Source organism: Kogia breviceps, chromosome 2 (assembly GCF_026419965.1).
Source record: "Kogia breviceps isolate mKogBre1 chromosome 2, mKogBre1 haplotype 1, whole genome shotgun sequence".
NCBI classification, from domain to species: domain Eukaryota; kingdom Metazoa; phylum Chordata; class Mammalia; order Artiodactyla; family Physeteridae; genus Kogia; species Kogia breviceps.
The window spans coordinates 25,921,404-25,948,858 of NC_081311.1; the positions used below are offsets into that span (position 1 = coordinate 25,921,404).

The 27,455-nt window shown below is 43.2% G+C and overlaps 2 protein-coding genes across 8 annotated transcripts in view; one reads left to right on the forward strand and one right to left on the reverse strand.

Annotated features, from left to right (window-relative positions):
- Positions 1-3,880: 3,880 nt before the first annotated feature.
- INA (internexin neuronal intermediate filament protein alpha) lies at positions 3,881-17,031 on the reverse strand. The gene is made up of 3 exons (XM_059054120.2): positions 15,803-17,031; positions 7,822-7,946; positions 3,881-5,914 (listed from the first exon to the last, which is right to left on the reverse strand). The coding sequence occupies exons 1-3, from the start codon at positions 16,865-16,867 to the stop codon at positions 5,605-5,607; spliced, it is 1,500 nt and encodes a 499-aa protein (XP_058910103.1). The 5' UTR covers positions 16,868-17,031; the 3' UTR covers positions 3,881-5,604.
- NT5C2 (5'-nucleotidase, cytosolic II) overlaps positions 16,371-27,455 on the forward strand; it is a 151,488-nt gene continuing 140,403 nt past the window's right edge. The window contains exon 1 of one of the 7 annotated variants that reach the window (XM_067024760.1): positions 16,371-16,922. The gene's annotated coding sequence lies outside the window, so the exon portion shown is untranslated. The remainder of the gene's footprint in view (positions 16,923-27,455) is intronic. The other 6 variants (XM_067024769.1, XM_067024766.1, XM_059054111.2 and 3 more) reach the window with 6 other exon arrangements.

The following is a 27,455-nucleotide window of genomic DNA, read 5'->3' on the forward strand; positions in this document are numbered from 1 at the left end:
TCTGACCACAACGCTATGAGATTAGAAATAAATTACGGGAAAAAAACCCGTAAAAAACACAAACACATGGAAGCTAAACAATACGTTACTAAATAATCATGAGATCACTGAAGAAATCAAAGAGGAAATCAAAAAATACGTAGAGACAAATGACAACGAAAATACAATTATCCAAAACCTATGGGATGCAGCAAAAGCAGTTCTAAGAGGGAAGTTTATAGCAATACAATCCTACCTCAAGAAACAAGAAAACTCTCAGATAAACAATCTAACCTCACACCTAAAGGAACTAGAGAAAGAAGAACAAACAAAATCCAAAGTTAGTAGAAGGAAAGAAATCATAACGGTCAGAGCAGAAATAAATGAAATAGAAACAAAGAAAACAATAACAAAGATCAATAAAAGTAAAAGCTGGTTCTTTGGGAATATAAACAAAATTGATATAAACGTTTAGCCAGACTCATCAAGAAAAAGAGGGAGAAGACTCAAATCAATAAAATTAGAAAAGAAAAAGAAGAAGTTACAATGGACACTGCAGAAATACAAAGCATTATAGGAGATTACTACAAGCAACTCTATGCCAATAAAATGGACAACCTGGAAGAAATGGACAAATTCTTAGAAAGGTATAACGTTCCAAGACTGAACCAGGAAGAAATGGAAAATATGAACAGACCAATCACAAGTAATGCAATTGAAACGGTGATTAAATATCTTCCAGCAAACAAAAGTCCAGGTCCAGATGGCTTTACAGGTGAATTCTATCAAATATTTAGAGAAGCGCTACCACCCATCCTTCTCAAACTCTTCCAAAAAATTTACGAGGAAGGAACACTCCCAAACTCATTCTACAAGGCCACCATCACCCTGATACCAAAACCAGACAAAGATACTACACACAAAAAAAGAAAATTACAGACCAATATCACTGATGAATATAGATGCAAAAATCCTCAACAAAATATTAGCAAACAGAATCCAACAACACATTAAAAGGATCATAAACCATGATCAAGTGGGATTTATCCCAGGGATGCAAGGATTCTTCAATACATGCAAATCAATCAACGTGATACACCATAATAACAAATTGAAGAATAAAAACCAGGCTTCCCTGGTGGCACAGTGGTTGGGAGTCCGCCTGTCGGTGCAGGGGACACGGGTTCGTGCCCTGGTCCGGGAGGATCCTACATGCTGTAGAGCAGCTGGGCCCGTGAGCTGTGGCTGCTGGGCCTGTGCATCCAGAGCCTATGCTCCACGGCGGGGGAGGCCACAGCAGTAAGAGGCCTGCATACCGCAAAAAGAAAGGAAAAAAAAAAGAATAAAAACCACATGATCATCTCAATAGATGCAAAAAAAGCTTTTGACAAAATTCAACACCCATTTGTGACTAAAAACTCTCCAGAAAGTGGGCATAGAGGGAACCTACCTCAACATAATAAAGGCCATATACAACAAACCCACAGCAAACATCATTCTCAATGGTGCAAAACTGAAAGCATTTCCTCTAAGATCAGGAATAAGACAAGGATGTCTGCTCTTGCCACTCTTATTCAACATAGTTTTGGAAGTCCTAGCCATGGCAATCAGAGAAGAAAAGAAATAAAAGGAATACAAATTGGAAAAGAAGACGTAAAACTGTCACTGTTTGCAGATGATATGATACTATACATAGAGAATCCTAAAGATGCCCCCAGAAAACTACTAGAGCTAATTAATGAATTTGGTAAAGTTGCAGGATACAAAATTAATGCACAGAAATCTCTTGCATTCCTATACACTAACAACAAAAGATCAGAAAGAGAAATTAAGGAAACAACCCCATTCACCATTGCAACAAAAAGAATAAAATACCTAGGAAGAAACCTACCTAAGGAGGTCAAAGACCTGTACTCAGAAAACTACAAGACACTGATGAAAGAAATCAAAATGACAGAAACAGATGGAGAGATATACCATGTTCTTGGATTGGAAGAATCAATATTGTGAAAATGACTATACTACCCAAAGCAATCTACAGATTCACTGCAATCCCTATCAAATTACCAATGGCATTTTTTACAAAACTAGAACAAAAAATCTTAAAATTTGTATGGAGACACAAAAGACCCCAAATATCTAAAGCAATCTTGAGGGGAAAAAATGGAGCTGGAGGAATAGACTTCCTGACTTCAGACTATACTACAAAGCCATAGTAATCAAGACAATATGGTACTGGCACAAAAACAGAAATATAGATCAATAGAACAGGATAGAAAGCCCAGAGATAAACCCACGCACCTATGGTCAACTAATCTATGACAAAGGAGGCAAGGATATACAATGGAGAAAAGACAGTCTCTTCAATAAGTGGTGCTGGGAAAACTGGACAGCTACATGTTAAAGAATGAAATTAGAACACTCCCTAACACCATACTCTCAAAAATAAACTCAAAATGGATTAGAGACCTAAGTATAAGACTGTACATTATAAAACTCTTAGAGGAAAACAAAGGGAGAACACTCTTTGACATAAATCACAGCAAGATCTTTTTTGGACACACCTCCTAGAGTAATGGAAATAAAAACAAAAATAAACAAATGGGACCTAATGAAACTTAAAAGCTTTTGCACAGCAAAGGAAACTATAAACAAGCTGAAAAGACAACCCTCAGAATGGGAGAAAATATTTGCAAATGAATCAACGGACAAAGGATTAATCTCCAAAATACATAAACAGGTCATGCAGCTCAATATTAAAAAAAACAAACAACCCAGTCAGAAAATGGGCAGAAGACATAAATAGACATTTCTCCAAAGAAGACATACAGATGGCAAAGAAGCACATGAAAAGCTGCTCAACATCACTAATTATTATAGAAAAGCAAATCAAAACTACAATGAGGTATTACCTCACACCAGTTAGAATGGCATTATCAGCAAATCTACAAACAACAAATGCTGGAGAGGGTGTGGGGAAAAGAGAACCCTCTTGCACTGTTGGTGGGAATGTAAATTGATACAGCCACTATGGAGAACAGTATGGAAGTTGCTTAAAAAACTAAAAATAGAATTACCATATGACCCAGCAATCCCACTACTGGGCATATACCCAGAGAAAACCATAATTCAAAAAGACACATGCACCTCAATGTTCATTGCAGCAATATTTACAATAGCCAGGTCATGGAAGCAACCTAAATGCCCATCAACAGACCAATGTATAAAGAAGATGTGGTACATATATACAGTGGAATATTACTCAGCCATAAAAAAGGAATGAAATTAGGTTATTTGTAGAGATGTGGATGGACTTAGAGATTGTCATACAGAGTGAAGTAAGTCAGAAAGAGAAAAACAAATATTGTATATTAATGCATATATGAGGAATCTAGAAAAATGCTACAGATGAACCGGTTTGTAAGGCAGAAATAGAGACATGTAGAGAACAAACGTATGTACACCAAGGGGGGAAAGCGGGTGGTGGTGGTGGTGGTGGGATGAACTTGGAGATTGGGATTGACATGTATACACTAATATGTATAAAATAGATCACTAATAAGAACCTGCTGTTTAAAAATATATAAAATTCAAAAAACATTATTATCCAGGTACGGAATACACTGTCTTTCATCATTTGATTGATTTGATTTCCCCACTTCCTGCCATGAACTGTCCACTTAGTGCATTATGTGTTTCAGACCAGACAGTCTGCAGACTGCCCGAAGGCCTTGGCAGGGAAAAACAAAAAACAAACAAACAAAAGAACATGAAACGAAACTAAATGTGGATGCAGGAAACAGACAACATATGATTTCTGAATGACTTGGGGGTACACCTGTCTCACTGAACCAAAACAATGCTTCTCTCAGTTAAAGCGGCAGAAACCACGAAACACAAGTTATGTTGGTGGGATTCATGTGACTTTTAATTCTCATTTTACTAACATTTTACAGTAAGTGTGGGGAGTAAAGATGGGGTGGAGTAAGGGAAAGGAAGAAGAGAAAAGTATTCTTTCAAGTTCCTTGAACGACTGAAGCATGTGCTAGGATGAGAAAGTTCAGTAAAAGCATCATGTCCTTTTCACCACAGAGTTCCTAATGGAGATGTGTGACAGAGATATAGCAACTCTTTAGATCTGGTGGAAGTGACTCCAACAGAGAATTAATTCTGCATCAAACTTGGCACACATGGAAGACTGGGCAATGCAGCTTCTACACAGCTGGGCAGATGAAAACTGGACTCTCCAGAATCTACTTCCTAGCATGTGAGTAGGAGCACGTGTGCCCCTTCTCTGGTCTGAGTATCTCTTCGTCTCCAGAAGGGAAGGGAGACCCTACTAACCATGCAGCAGTGGGAAAACTGGGCAAGACTCTTTTAGAAAAGAGAAATCTTTCTTTTTTACACTTGCTGGTGGTATTGATTGATCAGAAGTGACTTCTTTTACTTTTGGGCAGGAGCATTGTGTCCTGGTGATAACATAATCTATACTTAGCACTCTTAAAAGGCATAAGAGTGAAAACAAGGCCTCCTTAGGACCTAGACTAGTGGGAAGGGGAATATGTGGATTCTGTCTAAGGGTAAAGGCATGAAACACCTAATTCTCTATCACCACAAATGAACTGCCACAGATAAATGAGACCTTGGCTTTTCCCCTTCATACAAATACCTCTTCTAGCTTATACTACTAAATCTAAGGTCAGCTTAATCACAGTTTGGGATTAACTATGACTGCTTCTAAAGTTAAGGTGAAAAGCTACACTCAATAAAGTATTCCTTTTTCCTAATTAAATGGATGTGAATAAGCTAAAAGCCTTAAATCTAGGGACTTTTTTCAATATTTTATTTGTTGGGGGCAACCCATAAAACTTATCACTGCCATTTCTTTTAAACTATAGCAATAGAAGGACATGAAATGGACAGGTAGAAGTCACTACACAAATCACAGAAATGGTCAGCATGCATCTAATTCTACTATTGAGCAGAGAGAGCTAAAGGGGGTAAGTTCTTTTGAGAAGAACCGAAATGTATTTCCAAGGGATAAATACTACACTAGCCTTTTTTTTTTTTTTTTTTCTGAATGGAAGAAAAGGATATACGGAATTGAGGGGAGATGGGAGGGAAGAGTCCATTAAACAAACACCTATCATTTGTGAAACAGTTCTATCAGAGTGGCGTCAGGTGTGGACCGCGGGTTTATCTTTGGCAGTGACCTTATGTTTTAGGTATCTAGAGTGAGATTAAATAGCTGGTTAATGGCTGGGTATGGTGAGTGAATATAGGATTTAATTTCAATTCACAGCAAAATGATGATGATCATAGATTTAGTACCTTAGTTTGTACTTCCTCTGTACCTGAATCATCTATTGCTGTGAAGCCTAAGGTTTAGGTGAGAAAGCTGCATTCTTAGATAACTCCTCTGTGATTGCTCTAGGACTGCGGTTTGCTCCAATCTAAGGTGTGATTTTCTTATTAGAGAAAGTAAGTATTCAATGCTAAATATGAGACTGAAGCCTTGAAGACATTGTATAGTGGCGATAGGTGTCTTGGATCAGGAATAGGCTGTTTAACAAGTCAAATGCATATTATCCCCTCTTAAGCATTAACTTTTTTCAAGCAACAGAATTATATTTTTTGGCTTGAAATGGTGTTTTCTTCTATATTTGATTTCTCGGTTATCTTAGCAGATATCACTGTCTCCTCCAATATTTCTTCAAAACTTTCCCCTATCTGGGAGGTTTTCTTCATGGCTACCTTAGAAGCCTCCTCTTCCTCCTCCTCTTTCTTAAGAGACAGCCCAGTGGATGAGACTTTGGAGGTGGTAGAACTGAGGATTCTAGGAGGGAGCAGATAACTTGGATTGGGAAGTAGATTCAGCCCTGAAATGCTTAATCCACTGGTGCTAAAACGTGTCTCTTCGCCTTCCAGCAGTTTCCTGTAAATCCAACAGAGAAAAACTCTCAGGAAGTCAACTTGAAACTTATAAAGAATTTAACCCTCCAGCCTCTATTCATTTTAGAAAGATTAGAAAGATTTTGCAGTTTCTTCATGAGATTGAGGCCAATAAATATTGAATTTCAAGGCTCAAAGACCTGGACTTTATCTGGCACGTGCACACACACACTCAAACACACACTCACACACACACACACACTCACAAATCTTTAGCACAAGCTGCGTTTAACGCACTGTCAAGGGGAAACCTATCCTACTCGCAAATACATTAAAAAAAAACCCCTACAACTCCCCTTGGTCTCATCACACCCATTTTTGGCACTTAGTGTCTACAAAGCTCTAAGGAGAAGTAATTTTACTAATTAACACCTTAAGTGCAACAGGGGTAAGAAGGTAAGAAGTCCACAAAGGAATTGCCTAATCAGCCTGAACTTGAGATTTGTATATTTTTCAACGTGTAGGGGTACAAAGGAAATGGAATCAGCAATAACAGAAACCAGCGCATTAAACTGTTTCAGATACCAAGCTTTTTCCCAGCCTGGCTTAAACAGCATCATAAAAGCATGGCCCCAATACCTTTTTTTCTCATAACTCTAATAATTTTTATCATTTTTTAAAATCAGAAACTCAAAACGCTATCAACTCCTCTTGGAGCTTTGTTTTGAAGTAGTATACATAGTGTAAGAAAAAAAAGAAAAAATTTTCAGACAGATCTGGGGTTGAGTTTGAGCTCTTCCATTACCAGCACTGTGACTTTGAGCATGTTGCACAGTCTGTGGTTCAAGTTTTCTCATCTGCAAAATGGGACTAATGTGACTTGATACCTATATAATTTATATGCAGTATCTAATATAGTGCCTGGCACACAGTAGTCATTCAAAAAGTAGTAGCTGCTGTTATTTATTTATTTAGAATTTTATTTTATTTATTTTTTTATACAGCAGGTTCTTATTAGTTACCTATTTTATACACATTAGTGTATACATGTCAACCCCAATCTCCCAATGCATCACACCACCACGACCCCCACCCTGTATTTATTGTTTTTAGAGGTAAATGTTCATTTACATATTGCTTGAGTAGGAATCCAGGGGGATACCTCACCTATTGGGACTTTCTATGTTATATGAACCTTATTTTTTTTAATTTTTATTTTTAATTTTTTACTTTTTTGTGGTACGCAGGCCTCTCGCTGCTGTGGCCTCTCCCGTTGTGGAGCACAGGCTCCGGACGTGCAGGCTCAGCGGCCATGGCTCACGGGCCCAGTCACTCTGCGACATGTGGGATTTTCCTGGACCGGGGCACGAACCCACGTTCCCTGCATCGGCAAGCGGACTCTCAACCACTGCGCCACCAGGGAAGCCCATGAACCTTATTTTTTTTTTCTTTCTTTTTTTTTTTGGCGGTACGCGGGCCTCTCACTGTTGTGGCCTCTCCCGTTGCGGAGCACAGGCTCCGGACGCGCAGGCTCAGCGGCCATGGCTCACAGGCCCAGCCGCTCCGCGGCATGTGGGATCTTCCCGGACCAGGGCACGAACCCGTGTCCCCTGCATTGGCAGGCGGACTCTCAACCACTGCGCCACCAGGGAAGCCCATGAACCTTATTTTTTAAGTTACAGTCTGATGGATTTTATTTCAACCTCTGTGCACTCACATTATCCCCTTAAATCCTTGCAGAGGTAGGTAGACTACTCCAGGCCTAGTAAGGTGGAGCTGGGATATAACCAAGTTGAGGGACATAAGGGTCAGCTCATCTGGAAGGAGCCTGTGATGCCTTTCCTTAACCCCCCCTCCCCCATCAGAAATCAGAGAGGCTAAAACCACTTATTTGGGTAGAGATGCCCCAGGTGATGGGATCTGCTTGGGTGAGCATGCCCTGTGACATACCTGTAAGCTGCTATCTCAATATCAAGAGCCATTTTGACATTGAGCAAGTCCTGGTATTCCCGAAGGTGGCGGGCCATCTCACTCTTGGTGTTCCTCAGATCATTCTCCAGCTGACCAATGTTATCCTGAAAAGCAACGCACGTCCAACATATTTAGGCCAAACCAGCTGACATTCATGGAGGCTGAGACTGAGATGGAGAAAGCAAGGATTCTCAACCCTGCCTACACATTAAAAATCCAGACCTGTCCCCCAGCCCACATTCTGATTCATTTGTTCTAGGGTGGGGTCCCAGCATCTGCATTTTTTCATAAAGGTCCCCAGGAGATTTGGATACATTTCTACCACGGAGCACACAGTTCTAAACTGAATACCAGGGAAATATTTATTTTTTACTTACTTACCGTCCCTCCCTTGCTTGTTGTATTACTGCTGAATCACTCAGTTGTTACATGTACTTTCCAAAACCAAAGGCTCAGGTTAGGAGCTTAGATTCAGAAAATTCCAACTGTGGAGAGCACAGAGGGGATGGCAAGTCTTCTCTGCCTCCATTTGTTTTGATGGTTTCCTGGAAGTCTGCTACTCAGTCACTTTACTGGAAGCATTTTACATGACAGATAGGGAGGAAGCATAAACACTCCAAGGAATTTTTTTTTAATCCAAATGGCAGATTGAAATTATATATGTTTTTAAAAAGAAACTAAGTTCATATAATACTTTTGCTTTAAGTTCCTCCAGGTGCAAACCCAGGCACAGAAGAAAAATAGCTTTATATCTGTGATTCTTGAGAAACCAGAGGATCTTTTAAAAACACAGTAGATCCTATTGCTCATCTTCCTAAAACCCTCCAACAGCTTTGGAATTAAGTCCAAACTCCTCAGCATAGCCTATACTTTCCCCCTTGCTCAATGTGTTTCAGCTACCCTGGCCTTCTCTTTTGCTCCTTAAACTTACCAAGTTCATTGCTATCCCAGGCCCTTTAGGCTAGCTATTTCCTCTGTTTGGAATGCTCTGTCATGGGTCTTCACATGACTGACTTCATGTCATACTAGATTCAGTTCAAATGCCCTTTACTAAGACAAGTCTTCCTCAGCTTCCAGTTTAAGTACCCTTTCCACACTGATCTAGCACGTGATTTCACCTTAAACCAGGGCAGCTGCTAGCCCATGAAGGAACTTTGTGTAAATTAGAAAAAGGCACCTGCAGTGGGGAGACAAATTAGAAAAAAGCCCCCACTTGAAACTGGCCACTCTGCTTTTTATTTATTATATTTAAAAAATAGATTTATTTATTTATTTTTGGCTGCATTGGGTCTTCGTTGCTGCGCGCGGGCTTTCTCTAGTTGCAGCAAGCGGGGGCTGCTCTTCGTTGCGGTGTGCAGGCTTCTCATTGCGGTGGCTTCTCTTGTTGCGGAGCGCCGGCTCTAGGCGTGTGGGCTTCAGTAGTTGTAGCACGTGGGCTCAGTAGTTGTGGCTTGCGGGCTCTAGAAAGCATGCTCAGTAGTTGTGGTGCACAGGCTTAGTTGCTCCACGGCATGTGGGATCTTCCCGGACCAGGGATCTAACCCGTGTCCCCTGCACTGGCAGGTGGATTCTTAACCACTGCACCACCAGGGAAGTCCCCACTCTGCTTTTTAGCTCTTATCATTATCTGGGTAATTTCTTGTTGTGGGGGGCTGTCCTATGAACGTAGGATTTTTAGCAGCATCCCTGACCTCTGTCCACTAGATGCCAGTAGCACATGCCCTGCCTCCCAGTTGTGATAATCAACAATGTCTCCAGACACTGCTAAACGGCCCCAGGAGGGTGAATCACTATTAGAGAACTATTGCACCAGGATGTAATTTACATGGAAACCTGGACCCCTTCTGTCTAGTTCACCCCTGGAAGCCCACAGCCTAGCACATTGCACACTGTAGATGCTCAATGAATGACTGTTGAATGAATGAATGATGCTACATAAGCATTTCTTTTCTTATTCTGAGCAAATAATTTATATAATTCAGTTGCAACTCTGTCAACATGAAGAGCACAGTGACTGAGAGTTATTTTTAATGAAGTAGTGATGCAAATAAACATATCAGAAACCTCAAGAAAGTAAGTGCTGAGGAACCTTTTGAACTTCCCTTGTGGGGATGTTGAAGTGATGGTGAAAGGCAGGACTGACACATTGTGGGTACAAACTTCCAAATCAAGAGAATCTGCAGAAAGAACAAAAATTCATACCACCTACCTGTTCTATAAATATTGACAGGAATACCACAAAGAAGAAACTCAATTAACTGATGGGTACAGAGCAAGGGATGATAAGCAGTGGGGAAAATACACAATAAACTGGACAGTGATGAAAATATTCCAAAGTGTGTTAAGAGATCATGAGAGTTTAAAAGGATTTTTACCAAGAAATTTTACTGGATGGTTGCTATATTTGAGGTTAAACTAGCCTACAAGCAAGTCTGCTAGTGACGCATTAGAGGTAAGAGAATCAATATTACTGTGGTAAGGGGGAAAAGAGTCTAGGGTGAAGGAAAAAGGAGAAAGGGGAGGGAGTATAATCATTATGCAAAGGAGCAAGAGAAATGTTATATGAGGAAAAAAAGAGGATTTCATCAGGATCTTTGGGTTGCATTTCTTGCCCTGCCACAAACATCTAACATACCTCAGTCAGTTTTCAATATTTTAGTTTCTTTGAAACTTCCATTTCTGTATATGGGAAATTACAGTGTTATTCTTTTCTGAGGTGTTCTGAGATCCTCAAGTTAGGATGCCAATTTGATGCACCTCACATTATTATGTGATGAATCTATTATCTGTTAAATTAGATAATAGGCATTAGAACAGCATTTGGCACCTAGGAATGCTCAATAAATGTTAGTTATTTTTATTATTGTTAATATCATACCATGTGACTCTCTACCCTTTTAATGATATGGACAAATTAATCACGAGCCCTCCCTACAACCCTTTAGAAAACTAAGGAAGACAACGTAAAATAAAATTTTAATATTGGAGAGTTGGAGGCAAACCCCTTAAAGCACCGGATTATTATTTTTTGTTTGTTTTTCATGAAGATGTACATCTCCGTAACAGATTTTTTTAAAATCACAATTTTAAATAAAAACCTTTCTAAAGTGGTTTGTAGTACTCTTACCTAGGACACTAAACATAATGCAACCTTTCTCAGCAACTAAGGATTAAGATAATGATCAATTATTTTTCTATAATTCTGTGATGTGATTTATCTTTTAGGTCAACTAAGATATATCAGACTGTTTATTTCTACCCTAAATGGCCCCTTAGAGCAGTATTTTTTTAAAATTTTTTTAATTTTAAAAAATTTTATTATTTTTTATACAGCAGGTTCTTATTAGTTATCTATTTTATACATAGTAGTGTATATATGTCAATCCCAATCTCCCAATTCATAGAGCAGGGTTTGAGTTAGTGTTTGCTATGTATTGGTTTTCTTTGTCCTGAAAATTTAACTGATCTTTTTCTACTCATTCTTGACAATGCCTGACTCCAGTGGTTCCTCTTCTTTATCTTGCTGCAGGCTTGAAATCCAAATAGCAAAGTACTTTATTTTATTTTTATTTTTTTTTGCAGTATGCGGGCCTCTCACTCATGTGGCCTCTCCCGTTGTGGAGCACAGGCTCGGGATGCGCAGGCTCAGCGGCCATGGCTCACGGGCCCAGCCGCTCCGCGGCATGTGGGATCTTCCCGGACCGGGACACGAACCTGCGTCCCCTGCATCGGCAGGCGGACTCTCAACCACTGCGCCACCAGGGAAGCCCTGCAAAGTACTTTAGAATCATGTAAAGTTAACAATAAACAGGCTGGGGGCAGCAGAAGGGCCAACTTCCCAATATGTAATTTAGAGATAGACATTTTGTCTATCAGACAGTTAATTAGGTCCTTTTTAAAAAATTATTTTTGTTTCACAGCTGTGTTTTCTGAATAAGAGGTTGTTGGGGACCTGAGTTCCAGACAGATGAAATTTCCTTAAACTTTTCTGTACACGTCTATTTTATGGATCCGTGTAGGCAAAAAGCACGACTCTGCTCCTGTTAGAAGGAACTGTGCTGACTGCTGACCACTGCTCCTCAATGCCCAGTCTCCTTGTTTGCGCTCTCTTCCCCACATCAGGCTGTCTTGCATTGCCCTTCAAAAGCCCTGCCAAAGATGGCCTCCAGCTCGAAATGTGAGCAGAGCGCTGCAGTCTGCTCCCTCCCCCAACCACGCAGCTACTGCTGGATTAGCCTGAGGGAGTGGGAGAGAGGCACTCCCAGCTCCAGCGGGGGTCTCTCCTGGAAGGGCTAAACCAAGTGCTGAGCATCTTCCTCAGGGCTGGAAGGAAGGATGCGGGCTGGGAGGAAAGTGGGAGAACTGGCCACACTAGCATCTGCAGTGGAGCATAGGAACAACAGACAGTGCTGTGGGTTTCATCACTTTGAGGGGCCCTCAGCCAGGTGCCAGGTGAGCAGTAGTGAGTGCGGCACTCACTGATTGAAAGAGGCTGTTCAGAATTACTGCTCTGCCTGATAAATGAAGGTGGGGAGAGAGGAATTCTATATATGGTACACTCACAGGTCACTGTGCTGCCTTTTCTAGCTCCTGTCTTTGCTTCATCCCCCCCCTTTATTTTTTCCTACCATACTTTAAAATGTTGCATTATATGTATTTCTATAGGCTGGTTTACACTGGGAAATGTGATTTAAGTCAATGCACACCCAAATCAGTCTGAGGAATGATGGAGCTTTTATCGAAATTGCATATTCCTGGGCCCCACCTGCAAACTGCTGAATCCATATCTTTGGGAGTGGGCCTGAGAATCTTTCTGTTAAGCGCCCAAGTAACCTTCGTGGGTCAATGGGTTTAGGAACCACTAGTTTTTTTTTTTTTTTTTTTTTCTGTAAAGGCTCTATCAGGATGGCCCAGGTGACAATAATACAGTGAGGTAGAGGGGGCAAAAACAGAACAAAAGAAAGCAAAAAGCACATGGATGAGTTGAAAAAAAAAAAAGAGAGAGAGGGACCAAATGAAGCTTTTTTCTTGAATTCTAATTTCAGAAATGGATCTATCAAGCTATAGATTTTTACTCAGCCACTGACACCCCCAATCTCCAAGGGGTCAGCCCCTTCCTCCTATTTAATTAGGCTGCATTCCAATCTCATACTGGAGAGAGGAGGGCAGACTTGGCTCGTCTCCCTGGAGAGCATTAACTAATGGTGTGATCTTGATTGTTCAGCAAGGTCTTTCAAGGAAAGCTTCAGCTTTCCAAGACTGACCATAGTATAGGGCCAGGGCCCCCAGTACCCTGCCAAAATGTCCTTAGACATCTTTGGCAGAGCAAGGACTCTAATGGTGGTGAAGCAGCTATCCAGGAACCAGAATCACCCTGTGTCAGAAATGGAAAGCCTTCAGCTAAAGAGGGTGGCTCTGTTTGGCTTCTGAGGACAACAGCCCTAACTCCTCATAATTTTTCCTGTTACCTGATTCAGGCTCTCTCATACACCACTGTATACTTACTATGTCATCTTGAATCATTCATCACCCTTTCAAAAGTGTGATAAGCTTTCTTTCCTCAAATAGGCTGTTAGCTCTCAGGAGCAGGGAAAACATGACTTTAATGGGGCTTTCCTCTGCCTCTAAGAGGGTGGCAAACTTGCAAAGGAAGATGAGCCTACCACTAACCTCTGAAGCAGAAGAAAGAACAGCCTCCATTACTGCAGTGAAAGGGGAGGGGGATGGGGTTAGAGGGCAAGAAAACAATGGCTGAATCTCACTGTGGAGGAGGCGTTTCATCTTAGTCAGCACTGCTAAGGCTGTTACAGAGAATAGCCCAGTGACTCCCTTGTGGCTTCAGGACTTCAGGATCCCCAGGTGAAGATGTGAGCCCCACCTCATCCTTAGGTCCTAAGAGGTAGGTAGGATATATATATATACACACACACATACACACACATATATATACACACACACATATATATATATACACATATATATACATATATATGTATATATGTTGTCTGATCTTCTCTTCCATTCAGAGCAGGTCCACTGAGGCTCTGAGGCTAAAGCTGACAGGGGCAGCACTGCAGAGCTGCAGAAGCTGCAGTTTCTGTTGTTTTTTGTTTTCTGCAGACTGCATCTCCATGACCCTACTATTGTCTAACACTGAAAGCCTTTTAAAGCAAACAAAACAAGCCAGACAATACTGTCACTACCTCTCAGAATACCGGGGCTATAATGAGCAAACAGAGGACATGGCAAAGCCCAATTCAGATGGCAGTTGTGGGTAAGTTATCCTTTTTAGAGAAATACTGGGCTAGCCCTCCAGAAGGCCACCTAACTCATCCTTTGAAGCTTCTAGAAGAAAACATGAAGTCTCAATTAACTAAATGTGATTAGTTCAGGCCATCTGGGACCTAGGCCACATAGTGAAAAGTTCAAGTTACAGATATTGAAGTGGAATAGAAGTATTTGAATATTACTATAATTCCAAACACCAAAACAAATGGTCTAAGCAAGCTTCCTTCCTTTATCAAAGGGAGTAATTTAATGAACAGCAAATACTGCACATCAGTAGCTCCAGACTCAAATAGCATTTTGAGGTTTCACTCTTTTCTTGATTGTATTTTATTAATGTTCCCAAACCCCATTAATTTTATCAAATGTAAACTTTGATCTTGGCTAGAATGAATTATTGCAAGTTTCCGAATTATTAGCATTCTATCCCATGGAATTTTTATTGCACCTTGAAACTGAACCACACTATTTAGATTCTTTTCTACACTTCTCTCCTGCCTCTGTGTCCTTTGTGGTCATAAGCCCAGAATGTTCTATGTGGTAAAACTGAAGATGCAGTGGCCTTTGTTTGGAGAGAAAAGGAGGAAAGAGCCAATCGATACCTTCACAGGGGCTTAGAGGACAGGCAAAGACGGAAAAAAATAAGTGACCTATAACAAAGATGAACCCATCTCTGTGATTTATCACATGCACTTAGGACGGGAAAATGTTAAGGAAATGGGCATTTTCCAGTGGGACTTCACCGCTGCTGAGCAGATTAAGTGGTTTTTGTTAAGTGCTAAGCCATCCATGAAAGTGAAAATTGATGCTGTCCACGAGGTGACCTTTTTGATTGCAGGTAGCCAAGACTGATGTGTTGGTGTTGCAGAAGAAAAAAAAAAATCAAAGCAGTTAATTGCCTAGAGACTCATAACTGGGACATGAGACAGGAGGGAAATTCTGAGATGGGAAGAACTAGAGATCAGCACCGAGGACAGCGACCGACCACGCTCATTTGCTAACGGCTGCAAAGCTTTCTTAAGAAAGAAGTAACATTACTCGGTCGAGGAGGGAACCGTGTATGTGTGTTGGGGGAGGACAGAGCAGAGCGGTTATTACTAGCCCAATCACTCATCTTGATGGCTCCCAATCTCTACTCCTTTGAGGGCAAAAGTCAAGACAATGAGGTAGAACCCTTCCCAGTTTAGTCCCTCATTCTTCCCACAACCCAAGGGCAGAACTATTTCCAGGGCGCACAGAAAGCCTTTCAAAGTCAATCAAACAAGCCAGACAGCGGAAACAGCACCAGCAGCCATGGAGAGGCTGTGACCCACCCCCGTTGGGCTCACTCCTACTTTGGGTGGGTGCTGTTCTTCAGGTCGCCAGCGTGTTTATGCCCACTTGCTGACAGGGAGGCATGAGGTAGATTTTAAGACTCCGAAGAACAGAAGCTTGAGGGCTTCTTTGTTAGAAGGGCTTGGACAGGGACGTTAAGTGAGGGGCAGGGAGAGAGGGCGTCCAGGCCCCTAAAATTAGCGAGAGAGGCTCCAGGGCTTTTTGTTTGCTAATGCCTCCAGGCGGGGCTCTTTCTGTCCCCTCCCTTATCCTCCCCTTGGGTTCTAGGGCCCCAACTGTGCGGGAAGTATGCGCGGGAGAGAACAGGACTCCCCTCCCTACGCAGCGTTCCAACCTTTACCTGGTAGCTGGCCACCTCGGCACTGTGCCGCTCCTCCAGCTCCAGGATCTGCCTCTCCAAGGACTCGTTGGCCCCGCGCAGCCCCTCGATCTCGATGGTGCGTGCCTGCAGCTGGCGCCGGTACTCGTGAATCTCCTCGCGGCTGGCCCGGATGGCCTCGGTGCTGCGCGCCGCCTGCTCGTTCAGGTTGGCAAACTTGGACTTGTACCACTCCTCAGCTGACTGCAGGTTCTTGGCGGCCAGGGACTCATACTGGGCGCGGATCTCCCTCAGCGCTGAACTCAGGTCTGGTTTAGCCACAGCCACGTCCACCTCGGCCGCGGCCTGCGACGACGCCTGCAGCGTGGCCAGTAGCTCGGCCACCTCCTCGTCGTGCACCTGACGCACGAAGGCCAGCTCGTCCAGCAGCGACTCCACCTTCTTCTCCAGATCCAAGCGGGCCAGCGTGGCGCCGTCCACGTCGCGCTGCTGCGCCTTCAAGGCGCGCTCGGCCCCTTCGCGCCCTCGGCTCTCCTCCTCGCAGCGTGCCCGTAGCCGCTGCACCTCCTCCGCCAGCCCGTCGCGCTCCAGCAGGGCCTGCGCGCGCGCCGAGCTCGCCTCCTCCAGCTGCGCGCGCAGCTCGCGCAGCTCGCGCTGGAAGAGCTCGCCGAGGCGCGACGGCTCGGCGTGGCGCTGCCGCAGCGCGGCCAGCTCGGCCTCGAGCGCGCGGTTCTGCGTCTCCAGCTGGTGCACCTTCTCGATGAACATGGCGAAGCGGTCGTTGAGGCCCTGAAGCTGCTCCTTCTCGTTAGTGCGGATGATCTTGTACTCGTTGGTGCGCGCCGCCGCCTGACTCAGGTCCAGCCCGTCGGACGCCGGAGACCGGCGGTAGGCCAGGCCCAGGCCGAGCGACGAGGCCGAGGAGCAGGCAGCCGAGGAGGCCACATTGCAGCGGGACAGCGACTGCGAGCGGAAGCTACCCGCGCCGCCGGCCCCGGAGAGGCGCGAGGACAGGCGCGAGCCGTCTCCGAACACCTTGCGGTAGGAGGAGGCGGCGCCCAGGTAGTGCTCCGAGCCGAAGCTCATGGTGCCGGGACCAGGACCGGGAGAGCGGCTGCGGCTGTAGCAGACGAGAAGAGAGGTGAGCTGGCCGGGACGCGGCGAAGCGGTGTGCACCGGCTTTTAAGGCGTGGGGTGGGGAGTGGGGGGGTGCCTGGGGCGGCGCGTTGGGGGCGGAGCTCCTGCTCCGGGTCTGGCGGAGAGAGGAAGGGGGGCATCCAGGAGCGGGGGCGGGGAAGCGCAGTGACTACCGCAGCTGCGCGCGCCGCGGACCGAGGGCGCGGGGACAGAGCCATTTGCGTAGGAGCCACCGCCTGTCTGAAGCGTCCGTCCGCGAGAGTTGTCTGGTTTGGAAGTGACTTGTGCGGAAGGGTGCCTAAACGATGGGGTTTTCCCATCCGGAAACCACACGGCTCCATCGCGTCCCTTGACCCTGTCCTCCTTGCCCCCTTTAATCCACTGGGAGGTTAGTGTTTTCTGGGAGTAATGCTGTACGCTCATCGCCACCCTAGAGCTCCCGAGCGTGAGGCCCTGTTTTTCCAGACAGGGTGTGGACCCTCAGGGCGACTTTGGCCCCTCCCTGTGCCCGCTTGGGGTTCCCAGGGGAGAAGTGGCTCTACGTCAGAGAGCATCTCATCAGCTGTTCCTCTGCAGCTCTCTGGAGCGCCCGGCGTTGGGTGGCTGTGCTGAAAGCCTGCGACGCCCGGGAAGAGAGGGGAGGAAGGTAAAGAGAGTGGGCCTGAGTTGCAGAGAGTGGAGAGAAGCGGAGGAAAGAGCTGGGATGGCCACGATGGACAGAGCTGAGGTGCCCCTGCCACTTGTATAAGCGTGCTCTCCTGTTCACCACAGTCCCCCGCCACTCTCCATTGAATAACATGCACCTTCTTAATTCATTTACTTTACCTGTCTGGCCCTGTAGTCATTTGAAATTTCCGTCTGTGTAAGTGTTCATCTGGTTTAGGGAGGGCCCCTTCTTGTGGAGATCTGTCTTTGGACAAAAGAGATCCCTGCAAACAGATTAAACTCCAAAAGTGGGGAAGAGTGCTGATGACTGAGCTGGCCTCCTTCACTACACAGTGGTGGATTTCCAAGAATGGAATCTGTAAAGATGAAGGCTGGGAGGAGGTCGGGTGGGGTCTTCAAACTTAGAATCTCTCAGGATGTGGCTATGGCTTTGAAGAGGGAGGATGAAGAACTTTTTAGTAGATTCCAGAATTCCAAACTGAAGGCTTCTCTTGATCTTGAAATCTCAAGGATGTAGTTCTAGGATGTTTTACTTTCATGGAGGAAATGTTACCTGAGACAGGCCACTAAAGGAAGGGGGGAATAGAGGCCTATGGGACTTTGGAGCATATTCTTGGCTTTGTGCTTTATGTCATGTAAGATGGTCAGGCCCTGCCACAGCCTGTCTCTGTGGTTCCTCATCAGAGACCAAGACCTGAGCTGGAGGGACTCAATGCTGAGCTCAGTGGGCTCAGAAATTCCTGGTGATGTGAAGGATGGAAGAGTGCTAACATCACAGAATGAATATTCCCTGCCAGCCTTTGTGCCAGGAATTTTGCATAGGTTTACCTCCTTCTGGCCACTCTTCAAGGTAGCCCTTACCCCCATCTTACAGATAAGAAACCAAGGCTTAGCTGCAGCACTCTGCATAAGGTCACTAGCAAGCAAACATACATTCTTTCCTCACTGCATAATTCTGCTTAGAAAAATGAGACTCTTGAAGTCTTATTAATTTCCATGCAGCCAGAATAAGACTAAGTAGGCTTCAGAAAAGTTTTGGCCAATAACAAAGTAGCAGGCTGGTTTGTAATTCAAAGAATCAGAGGTGATGGGTTTGAATTGTGGCTCCTGCCACTTCCTAAGCATGTGGGGATAACAACGCCTACCTCGCCAAGTTCATAAGAAACTGAGTTGATGCGTGTGAAGGTGCTTTGTACAGATATAAGGGGTTATTGTCGTCATTGTCCTCTTTCAAATAACAGGCATTGCTTTGCATCTACCATCAACAGCAAATGAGTTGAGTTTCGTGATGGAATTGTCCACAGTATCCTTGCACAGGCTTCCCCTTGGGAGTGAGAATACAGCCCACTTGACTGTGCTACCAGGGACCAACATGAGTGTGGCTAAGTGGAAACAACCACAGATAATTAGAAGATCTTACATCTGGGCTGTTGTTCCGATCTCATTTTAACCATGTTATCAGGACTACCAAAAATCAGCAAAATGTCCTACTTGGAGTTTCACCTTTCTTTTTCTTTCCATCCTCCAATAGAAGCAGTAATCCAAAGGCAAAACACACATAGAGCAGAAGGTGAAGCAAAAGGCCTGAATAATCCATCAAAGGGGTAGTGGCCCTGAAAAATCTAAAGTGGGCTGCATTTTGCAATTTCTGAACAGCTTACTGAGATTCCATACTGGGATTCCCCAGTGAGACTTGTGTCTCCCTGCCTCCCCTTTCTTGGCATACCACTCCGTAAGCCCAGATGTTTGGCTTTAATCATTTTAGCACAAAGTGTACTACCAAGGAGTGATTTTGGCTGAGTCTCAAACCACAACTCCTTCCAGCTGGCCAGGTCTCCTGAGGGAGTGCCCTGCTCTATGCAAGGGGTGTGTATTCATCTTCCTATAATGTCAAACTCAGGCAGACACACTGTTCAGTTATCCCCAGGTTCTCCCTCATGCCACATCTTCTGTGGCCTCTGCATTTGGCAGTGCTCACTACTCTCCTGGGTTTCAAGGACTTAGTCTTTGGCCTCTGCTCTTCCCTCATAAATTCTTTTTTAGGTATGATGCCTCCCAGAGGCAGGGAGCCTTGTGATAAAGTTCTCTCCATAAGAGCTCTAGTTTTGCATCACGGTTCTTCCTAGCCATGGAACTTTGAACAAGTTGCTATTATTTGCTGAACCTTAGTCTCTTCATCTGTAAAATTTCAATAAAACCATCCACCTGAGGGATCTCCAAACCTGACTGCTCATTAGAAGTACCTGGGAACTTAAATTCAGATTCCCAGGCATTGCCCCAGATCCACTGAATTTAGGTTTGAGAACCCTTCACCTCTCTCTCATGAGATTACTGTGAGGTTTAAATGTGATTATGTATACAAAGTGGGTATCACAGTGCCTGCCATGTGCATGCTCAAGAAATTCCTTTAAAATTCCTTGGAATTTTTTCCTGTGCCCCCACTTCAGCTGTTGAAATACTTAAGGCTCAAATGCTGTCTCCTCCGTGAAGCCTTCCATGATATTTCCAATGTAAAGTGATCCTTCCCTCTCATGAACTCTCCTCCTCCTACCCACAGCCTTTGTAGTACTCACATGACATAATTGCCTCCTATCTTCTGCTGTAATTATTTGTGCGTTTGTCTAAACTGAACTGGAAGCTCCTTGAGCACAACTTCTACATCTATGTATCTCTCTCAGCATCTGTCACAGTATTAAACACATGTGAGGAGAAAAAATGGTTGAATTTTTTCCTGTACAACCACTTGGGAAAACTCTTTGGCATGACACCAAGGGTGCGATCCATAAAAGAAATCAAGAAACTCGACTTCATAAAAATTTAAAAATCTTTTGCTCTGTAAAAGACCCATTTAAGAAGATGAAAAGACAAACCACAGACTAGAAGGAAGTATTTGCAAATCACATATCCAACAAAGGATGTGTATCCATAGTATATAAAGAACTCTAAACATAGCAGTAAGAAAATGAACATTCCAATTAGAAAATGGACAAAAGACTTGAGCAGAGATTTTACCAAAGGGAATATATAGATGGCAAATAAGCATATGAAAAATATGTTCAACATCACTAGGCTTTGGGGAAATTCAAATTAAAACCACAATGATATATACTTATTAGAGTGGCAGAGACAAAATACTGACAATATTGAGTGCCTACAAGGATTCAGAGCATCTGGATCTCTTATCCACTGCTGGTGGGACTGTAAAACAGTATAGCCACTCTGGAAAACAGTTCGGCAGTTTCTTATAAAGTTAAAAATACATTTACTGTATGACTCAGCAATCTCACTCCTGAGTAATTAGCCTAGAAAAATGAAAACCTATGTTCACAGAAAAATTTGTATACGAATGTTACATTATCTTTCTTTATAATAGACAAAAACAGAAAACAACCTAAGTGTCCTTCAACAGGTGAATGGATAAACAAACTGTGATACGTCCATCCAAAGGAATGCTAATCTGTATTAAAAAGAATCAACTATTGATGAATAATTCTCAACAACTTGGATGAATCACAAGGGCATTATGCTGAGTGAAAAAGTGCTCCATATTATGTGACTCCATTTATGTGACATTCTTGAAGTGAAAAAATTGTAGTGATTGAAAACAGATCAGTGGTTGATGGATTAGGGTTAGGGGGAGGATACGACTATAAAGGGGTAACACGAAGGTTGTTTTGTTCTGTAACTTTGAGTTCTGTTACTCAAATTAATACATGTGATAAAAATTGATAGAATGAAAGAGCAGAGAGAGAGAGGGAGGAACCTAGTGAAATCCCAATTAAGTCTGTAGTTGAATTAATTTGTTGTGTCAGTGTCACTTTCTTGGTTTTGATAACGTGCTAAGGTTATGTAAGATATTATCATGAAGAATGAACTGGATGCATGGTACCTGGGAACTTTCTGTACTATTTTTGCAACTTCTTGTGGGTCTTAAACTATTTCAAAATAAGAAATAGTTCTTTGAAAATTATATACATATCAAAAATAGGCATATGTCTTTGGAGGTATATGCTGAAGTATTTAGGTTTGCAATGTCATGATTTATATAACGTACTCTCAGATGGTTTGGCAAAAATAGTACACACACACAGATGCAGGGGAGATAAAGCAATTGTAGGAAAAAGTTAACAGTTGGTGAATGCAGATTTTTATTGTATTAGTCTTGCAACTTTTCTATAGGTTTGGAAATTTCAAAATAAAAAGTTATGAAAATTGATTAATATATAGGTAGGTAGGTAGAAAGATAAAGTAAGCAAAAAAGAATGTATTATCCAGAACCTTCAATCTAATGCTCTACCAGCTTTTTCTAATTACAGAGTGCTCTCCCCACTTCCCTCCTGCCCAACAATAGGAAAATCTTGCTTGTTCTGGAGTAACAACAACAACAAAAAGGTCAGAATTTACACTCTGTTGGGAGTATTTTAAGTGCTATACTGAATCCTTGGTGTTACCATAACCAATTAACAAATATTTACTGAACCCTGGCTATGTGCCAGCTGCTGGAATTATAGCAATGAATATAGCTAGAAGTGATAAAAAGTGTCCTTTTCTCAGATTAATTGTTTTTAGTAAATATAGAATCATACACATTTTATATATGTTCTACAGCTTTCATTTCTTACTTCATAAATTGTAGCCATTTACCCACATCTGTTATGTAGATCTATTTACTTCATTTTACAATTCAGTGTGGTGTGCAGTTATATGAATGTGCCATAAGTTGTTTAATCAAGCTTGTGTTGGACTCATATAGTTTTTAATTTTTCTACTATTAAAAACACTGTAATTTTTTAAAAAGAAAGAAAAATACATGACCTGAAAGAAAAAGAAAATATATTACCTGAGTGAAATCCAAACTCCCTGTCTACTTTGCCTTAAACAGCCAACCAACCAGCATTTATTGAACACCTACTGTGTGTCCAGTTAAATGTTTTTGCTGTTTGTGTCTGTTTGTGTAGGAGAAGACATGTGATGTGGTCACTACCTCTAAGGAGTGAAGTTGAAGAGTTATGGCTAATTTGAGGTCCTAACTTATGGACTACGATAAGGCAGGACGTATTTGACTGCAGACCATGTGTGTTAAGTACTTAGAGGGAAGCCCACCCCTTTTCTGTGTCTGGTTTTATACTAGTAATATTTGTTCAGTCGAGTTTCTTCAGCCCCATGAAATGATGCTTGCGTGAGCATGTCATTAAGGCAGGTGGGGAGGATTATGCCCCAAACTTTCTGGAGAAGAGGGAAAATTTTTTTAACAAAGACACATGAAAGAGCATGAATGACATCAAGCTAAGTCATACACTTATTTGTCCTCTGTCCATAAAAATTAAACTGTTTCTATCTATAAGAAAAGGCAAAAGAGCTCTGAGTCCTTTGGTATGGCTCAGTTGATGGTGACACGTCAATTTATGTGGTTGTAGTTTTGCTTACAAATTGTTGTTTACACAGTTTTGCATTTCATTGTTTGATGCACAGCCTTTTGTCCCCTTGCACTTGTTCCAGATTTTTGCTTAGAGGTTTCTTGGTGACCATTCTAATTTAAAAATAAAATAAAACCAAAAGTTTCTATGTTTTGGCCTTAGCAGTCTCTCCATGCTTAAGCTGATCCAGAAGGCTCTGTGTGTTTGCGTACTTCTATCTCTCATCCTTTCCCCCTTCCCAGAATTAGCTCTTTGTTTACCTCTTCAAAATCCGAGTTCAGGCTGAACCAGAGTTGCCAGAGCCCCAGGGTTAGGAGAAACAGGGAGGCTTGCCTGCTCAGTTGCACTTCAGGACCTAGGACAGCTCCTCAGCCTTCCTGGTGTGGGCGCCTACTTCTTTAGACCTCACAGAACGTCAGAATGGAATCAAGTTTGAGAAGCCATTTGGTCCCCGCCCCCCCTCCACCCCCCGCCTTTTGATGATGCCTAGAAAAAGGATCCCACTCAGCAAATGTTTCAGGATTATTAACTGCCTGGCTGTGGGAGATACAAAGGAGTTGGAGGGCTCCCACACCCCCAGCATTTCCTGTACCTACATGTCTGCTGATACCTAAAAAAATCCTTCATTTCAACTCAGCAAACTTATATGGATCAAGCTTTTTCCTCCCTGGAAAGAGGTATGGCCTAAATACAGATATGCTGTGGGAAGGGGAACAAAGGGACTCCAGTTTGAATGAGAAAATAATCCCTCCTGAGGGCTTGTCTCGAAGGGTACTAAAGGAAGAGAGAGCACAGAGCATTGGGAGCCCAAAAGGGGCTGGAGAGGAAATGGCAGGAGGAAGTAAAGAAGAGGGTCATTCAGAGAAGTCTGGGCAGATGTGGTGAGCTTCACACTGTTGGCCCCAAGTGTACCCTGAACACACAGTCCAAGGAGAAGCCTCACACTTTCTTATTAAGGTTTTTTTTTTTTTTTGTGTGTGTGTGTGGTACGCGGGCCTCTCACTGCTGTGGCCTCTCCCGTCGCGGAGCACAGGCTCCGGACACGCAGGCTCAGCGGCCATGGCTCACGGGCCCAGCCGCTCCACGGCATGTGGGATCTTCCCGGACCGGGGCACGAACCCGTGTCCCCTGCATCGGCAGGTGGACTCTCAACCACTGCGCCACCAGGGAAGCCCTCTCACACTTTCTTAAGAAGAATACAGAGGCCTGTTGTCTCCTCTTCCAAATACACATAGCAAAAGTCACCAGACTCCTTTTCAAAAGATACTTATGTAATGATTTAATGCATTTTTGTCTTCATTGTTCCTCACAATAAACTTAGAAAGGGTTTGTTTTGGGTTTTTAAAAATTTTTATTTATTTATTTTTGGCTGTGTTGGGTCTTCGTTGCTGCATGCAGGCTTTCCCTAGTTGTGGTGACCACGGGCTACTCTTTGGTGTGGTGTGCGGGCTTCGTATTGCAGTGGCTTCTCTTGTTGCAGAGCACGGGCTCTAGGCACACGGGTTTCAGTAGTTGTGGCTCGTGGCCTCTAGAGCGCAGGCTCAGTAGTTGTGGCACACGGGCTTAGTTACTCTGCGGCATGTGGGATCTTCCCGGACTAGGGATCGAACCTGTGTCCCCTGCATTGGCAGGCAGATTCTTATCTACTGTGCCACCAGGGAAACCCTAGAAAGGATTTTATTATTTGCATTTTTCAAATGAATAAACTGAGACCCTGAGAGGTTGGGTAACTTGCCCAAAGTGAGACAGCTGGAAAATGCAGAGCTGGGTCTTGAACTCAGTTTCTCTGACTCCAAGCTGGTGTTCTTTCCATCACACTGCATCTCTAACAGGGTCTTCGTGTGCATGTGGTAAAATATATATAACATGAATTTTACTGTTTTACATGAATTCTACTGTTTTAGCCATTTTAAAGTGTACAATTCAGTGGCATTAATTACATTCACAATGTTGTGTAATCATCACAACTATCTATTTCTAAAACTTTTTCATCATTCCAAACAGAAACTCTGTAACCATTAAATAATAACTTCCCCTGCCACCTCCCAGACTCCAGCCTCTGGTAACTTCTATGTTTTGTCTCTTTGATTTTGACTATTCTAAGTACCTTATATAAGTGGAACGGTAGAATATTTGTTCTTTCGTACCTGGCTTATTTTATTTAGTGTAATATTTTCAAGGTTCATCAGTGTTGTAGCAGGCGCCAGAGTTCAATTTCTTTTTACGGCCTAATAGGGTCTTGTGGTTGCAAAAGACAGATTCACTCAGGCCACCAGAAGTAATGAGAGGTTATTGTAAGCAACCTTATAGAATTAAGGAAGACAGAAATCTCAGCCACAAGGATAGAAGTTCAGGAACAGCCATAAGGCTGGACTTACTTCGGACTTAAATACAAGTTAGAATCTGATCAGCACAGCTCTAGGGACCAAAATATCTCATTGCCCCGATAGTGGCGGGAGTTTGCTGTTTTCTGATACTTGGCCATTTTGCCATCTTAGCAATCTGCTTCCACAGCTCCTGTATGGTCTGGCACTATCAACCACCAACTTCTTACTCTCTGAAAAGCAATGCTCAGGCTTTTGCTGACTCCAGATTTCTACCACTTCAGTGATATGCTATCTTTTATCCCTCTGTGCCCTTCATCTCCTGTGCCCACTGTCAACTGACAAGCTTTCTCCAAAAATCTGACTCTTTTTTTCTGATGGCCTGGTTAGTCTCCAGTCATCTCATATCTCATAAGCCACCCACCTGCCCAGAAATTAGCTGCCCTTGAGTCAAGCATCTTCCCCTGCTCTGATCACTTGTGGCCAGCATGATGTCACGTGCTATTAAAATACGGTTCTTAATGGTAAAGCCCTGCCCCTCTCAGGAGGAGGTTGAGAGCACCGCAGGCAGGTGCCCAGAGAATCATTGACTTAATTCTTCTACATCAGCTCTCCCACACTCTGCTGTGGAGCTGTCCATTCTACTTTAACCCTATGGCCTGCATCTACTGCTGTGACTTCTCAAGTCATGGAGCAGAGGTGTAAATGTCTGGGTTAATGTGTACTATGCAGATATTTCTACACATATTTTTAGATTATACAGGCATAGCTCAGAGATATTGGGGGTTCAGTTCCAGAACACTGTAATAAAGTGACTATCTAAAACTAATATCACAATAAAGCAAGTCACACGAATTTTTTGGTTTTCCTGTGCATATAAAAGTTACATTTACACTATACTGTAGTCTGTTAAATGTGCAATAGCATTTTGTCTAAAAAAAACAGTGTACATGCCTTAATTAAAAACATTGCTAGGGACTTCCCTGGTGGTACAGTGGTTAAGACTCTGTGTTCCTAATGCAGGGGGTCCAGGTTCGATCCCTAGTCAGGGAACTAGATTCCACATGCATGCCGCAACTAAGAGTTTGCATGCCACAACTAAGGAGCCAGAGAGCCACAACTAAGGAGCCTGCCTGCTGCAACTAAGACCTGGTGCAACCAAATAAATGAATAAATATTTTTTAAAGTAATAAAAAATATATTGCTAAAAAATGCTAACCATCATCTGAGGCTTTAGTGAATCACAATCTTTTTGCTGATGGGAGGTTTTAAATATTGTGAGAATTACCAATATGTGATACAGAGACATGAAGTGAGCAAATGCTGTTGGAAAAATGGCACTGGTAGGCTGGCTTGATGCAGGGTTGCCACAAACCTTCAGCTTGCCTCAGATAGTTTGAAAGATCGCCTTCTAAGATTCTCTGATTGCTAGCTGACCATGTCCTGTTGACTTTTCCTGGGAGAGGTTTCTGTCCATTTCTTTCCATTCTTACTGCCATTGAGGTATATTATTTCTCACTCAGGTCATTCCAAAAGCCTTCTAGTTGCCCCCTCCCCACCCATGTCTCCAGGCTCATGCATTTCAGCCTTCCTAGTTTTTCAATATAGATTATGTCATCTTCCTCAAATGCTTTCACTAGCTGCCCACTGCCTACTGAACAAAATCCATGTGATGTCTGACATTTGGAGTCCTTGCTAATCTGTGGTTGGTTATTTGTTCAGAGCTCTCTCCCCCCAACTGTACTGTGGGCTCCTTGAGTTTCAGAACCATGCATGTCTGACTCACTTTAGAGCCTCCCACACAGTTAATGACTATTGTTGTAGAACATCAAGTATCTCCAAACTAGGAATGAAGGCCTAAGAAAGTGATAGAAACCACCCAGTGAATTTCAGTGATGATGTTTGGCAGTTAGCACGCCCATGTTCTGAATGATGGAAACATGCACACTGTGTGTGTTCAGATTTGCATTCAAGGTTGATGAAAGACTATCTGAAAGGCATTGTGCAGTAAGGGATGTAAGGAAGTTATGAAAGGTGTAAGGCAAGGTCCCTGCTCTCCAGGGGATGAAGGGTGCAGGGGCCATGTGTTCAGGAAGAGGTCTGCTTAGAACAGCAAAGGAGTCCTTGAAG

Excerpts from the sequence above, each read along its gene's own strand:
- INA (XM_059054120.2), bottom strand. The coding sequence starts at position 16,867 with ATGAGCTTCGGCTCGGAGCACTACCTGGGCGCCGCCTCCTCCTACCGC. Across the intron at positions 7,947-15,802 it reads CCGAGGTGGCCAGCTACCAG|GATAACATTGGTCAGCTGGA; the intron begins GTAAAGGTTGGA and ends GTTGCTTTTCAG. Across the intron at positions 5,915-7,821 it reads ATTGAGATAGCAGCTTACAG|GAAACTGCTGGAAGGCGAAG; the intron begins GTATGTCACAGG and ends TTGGATTTACAG.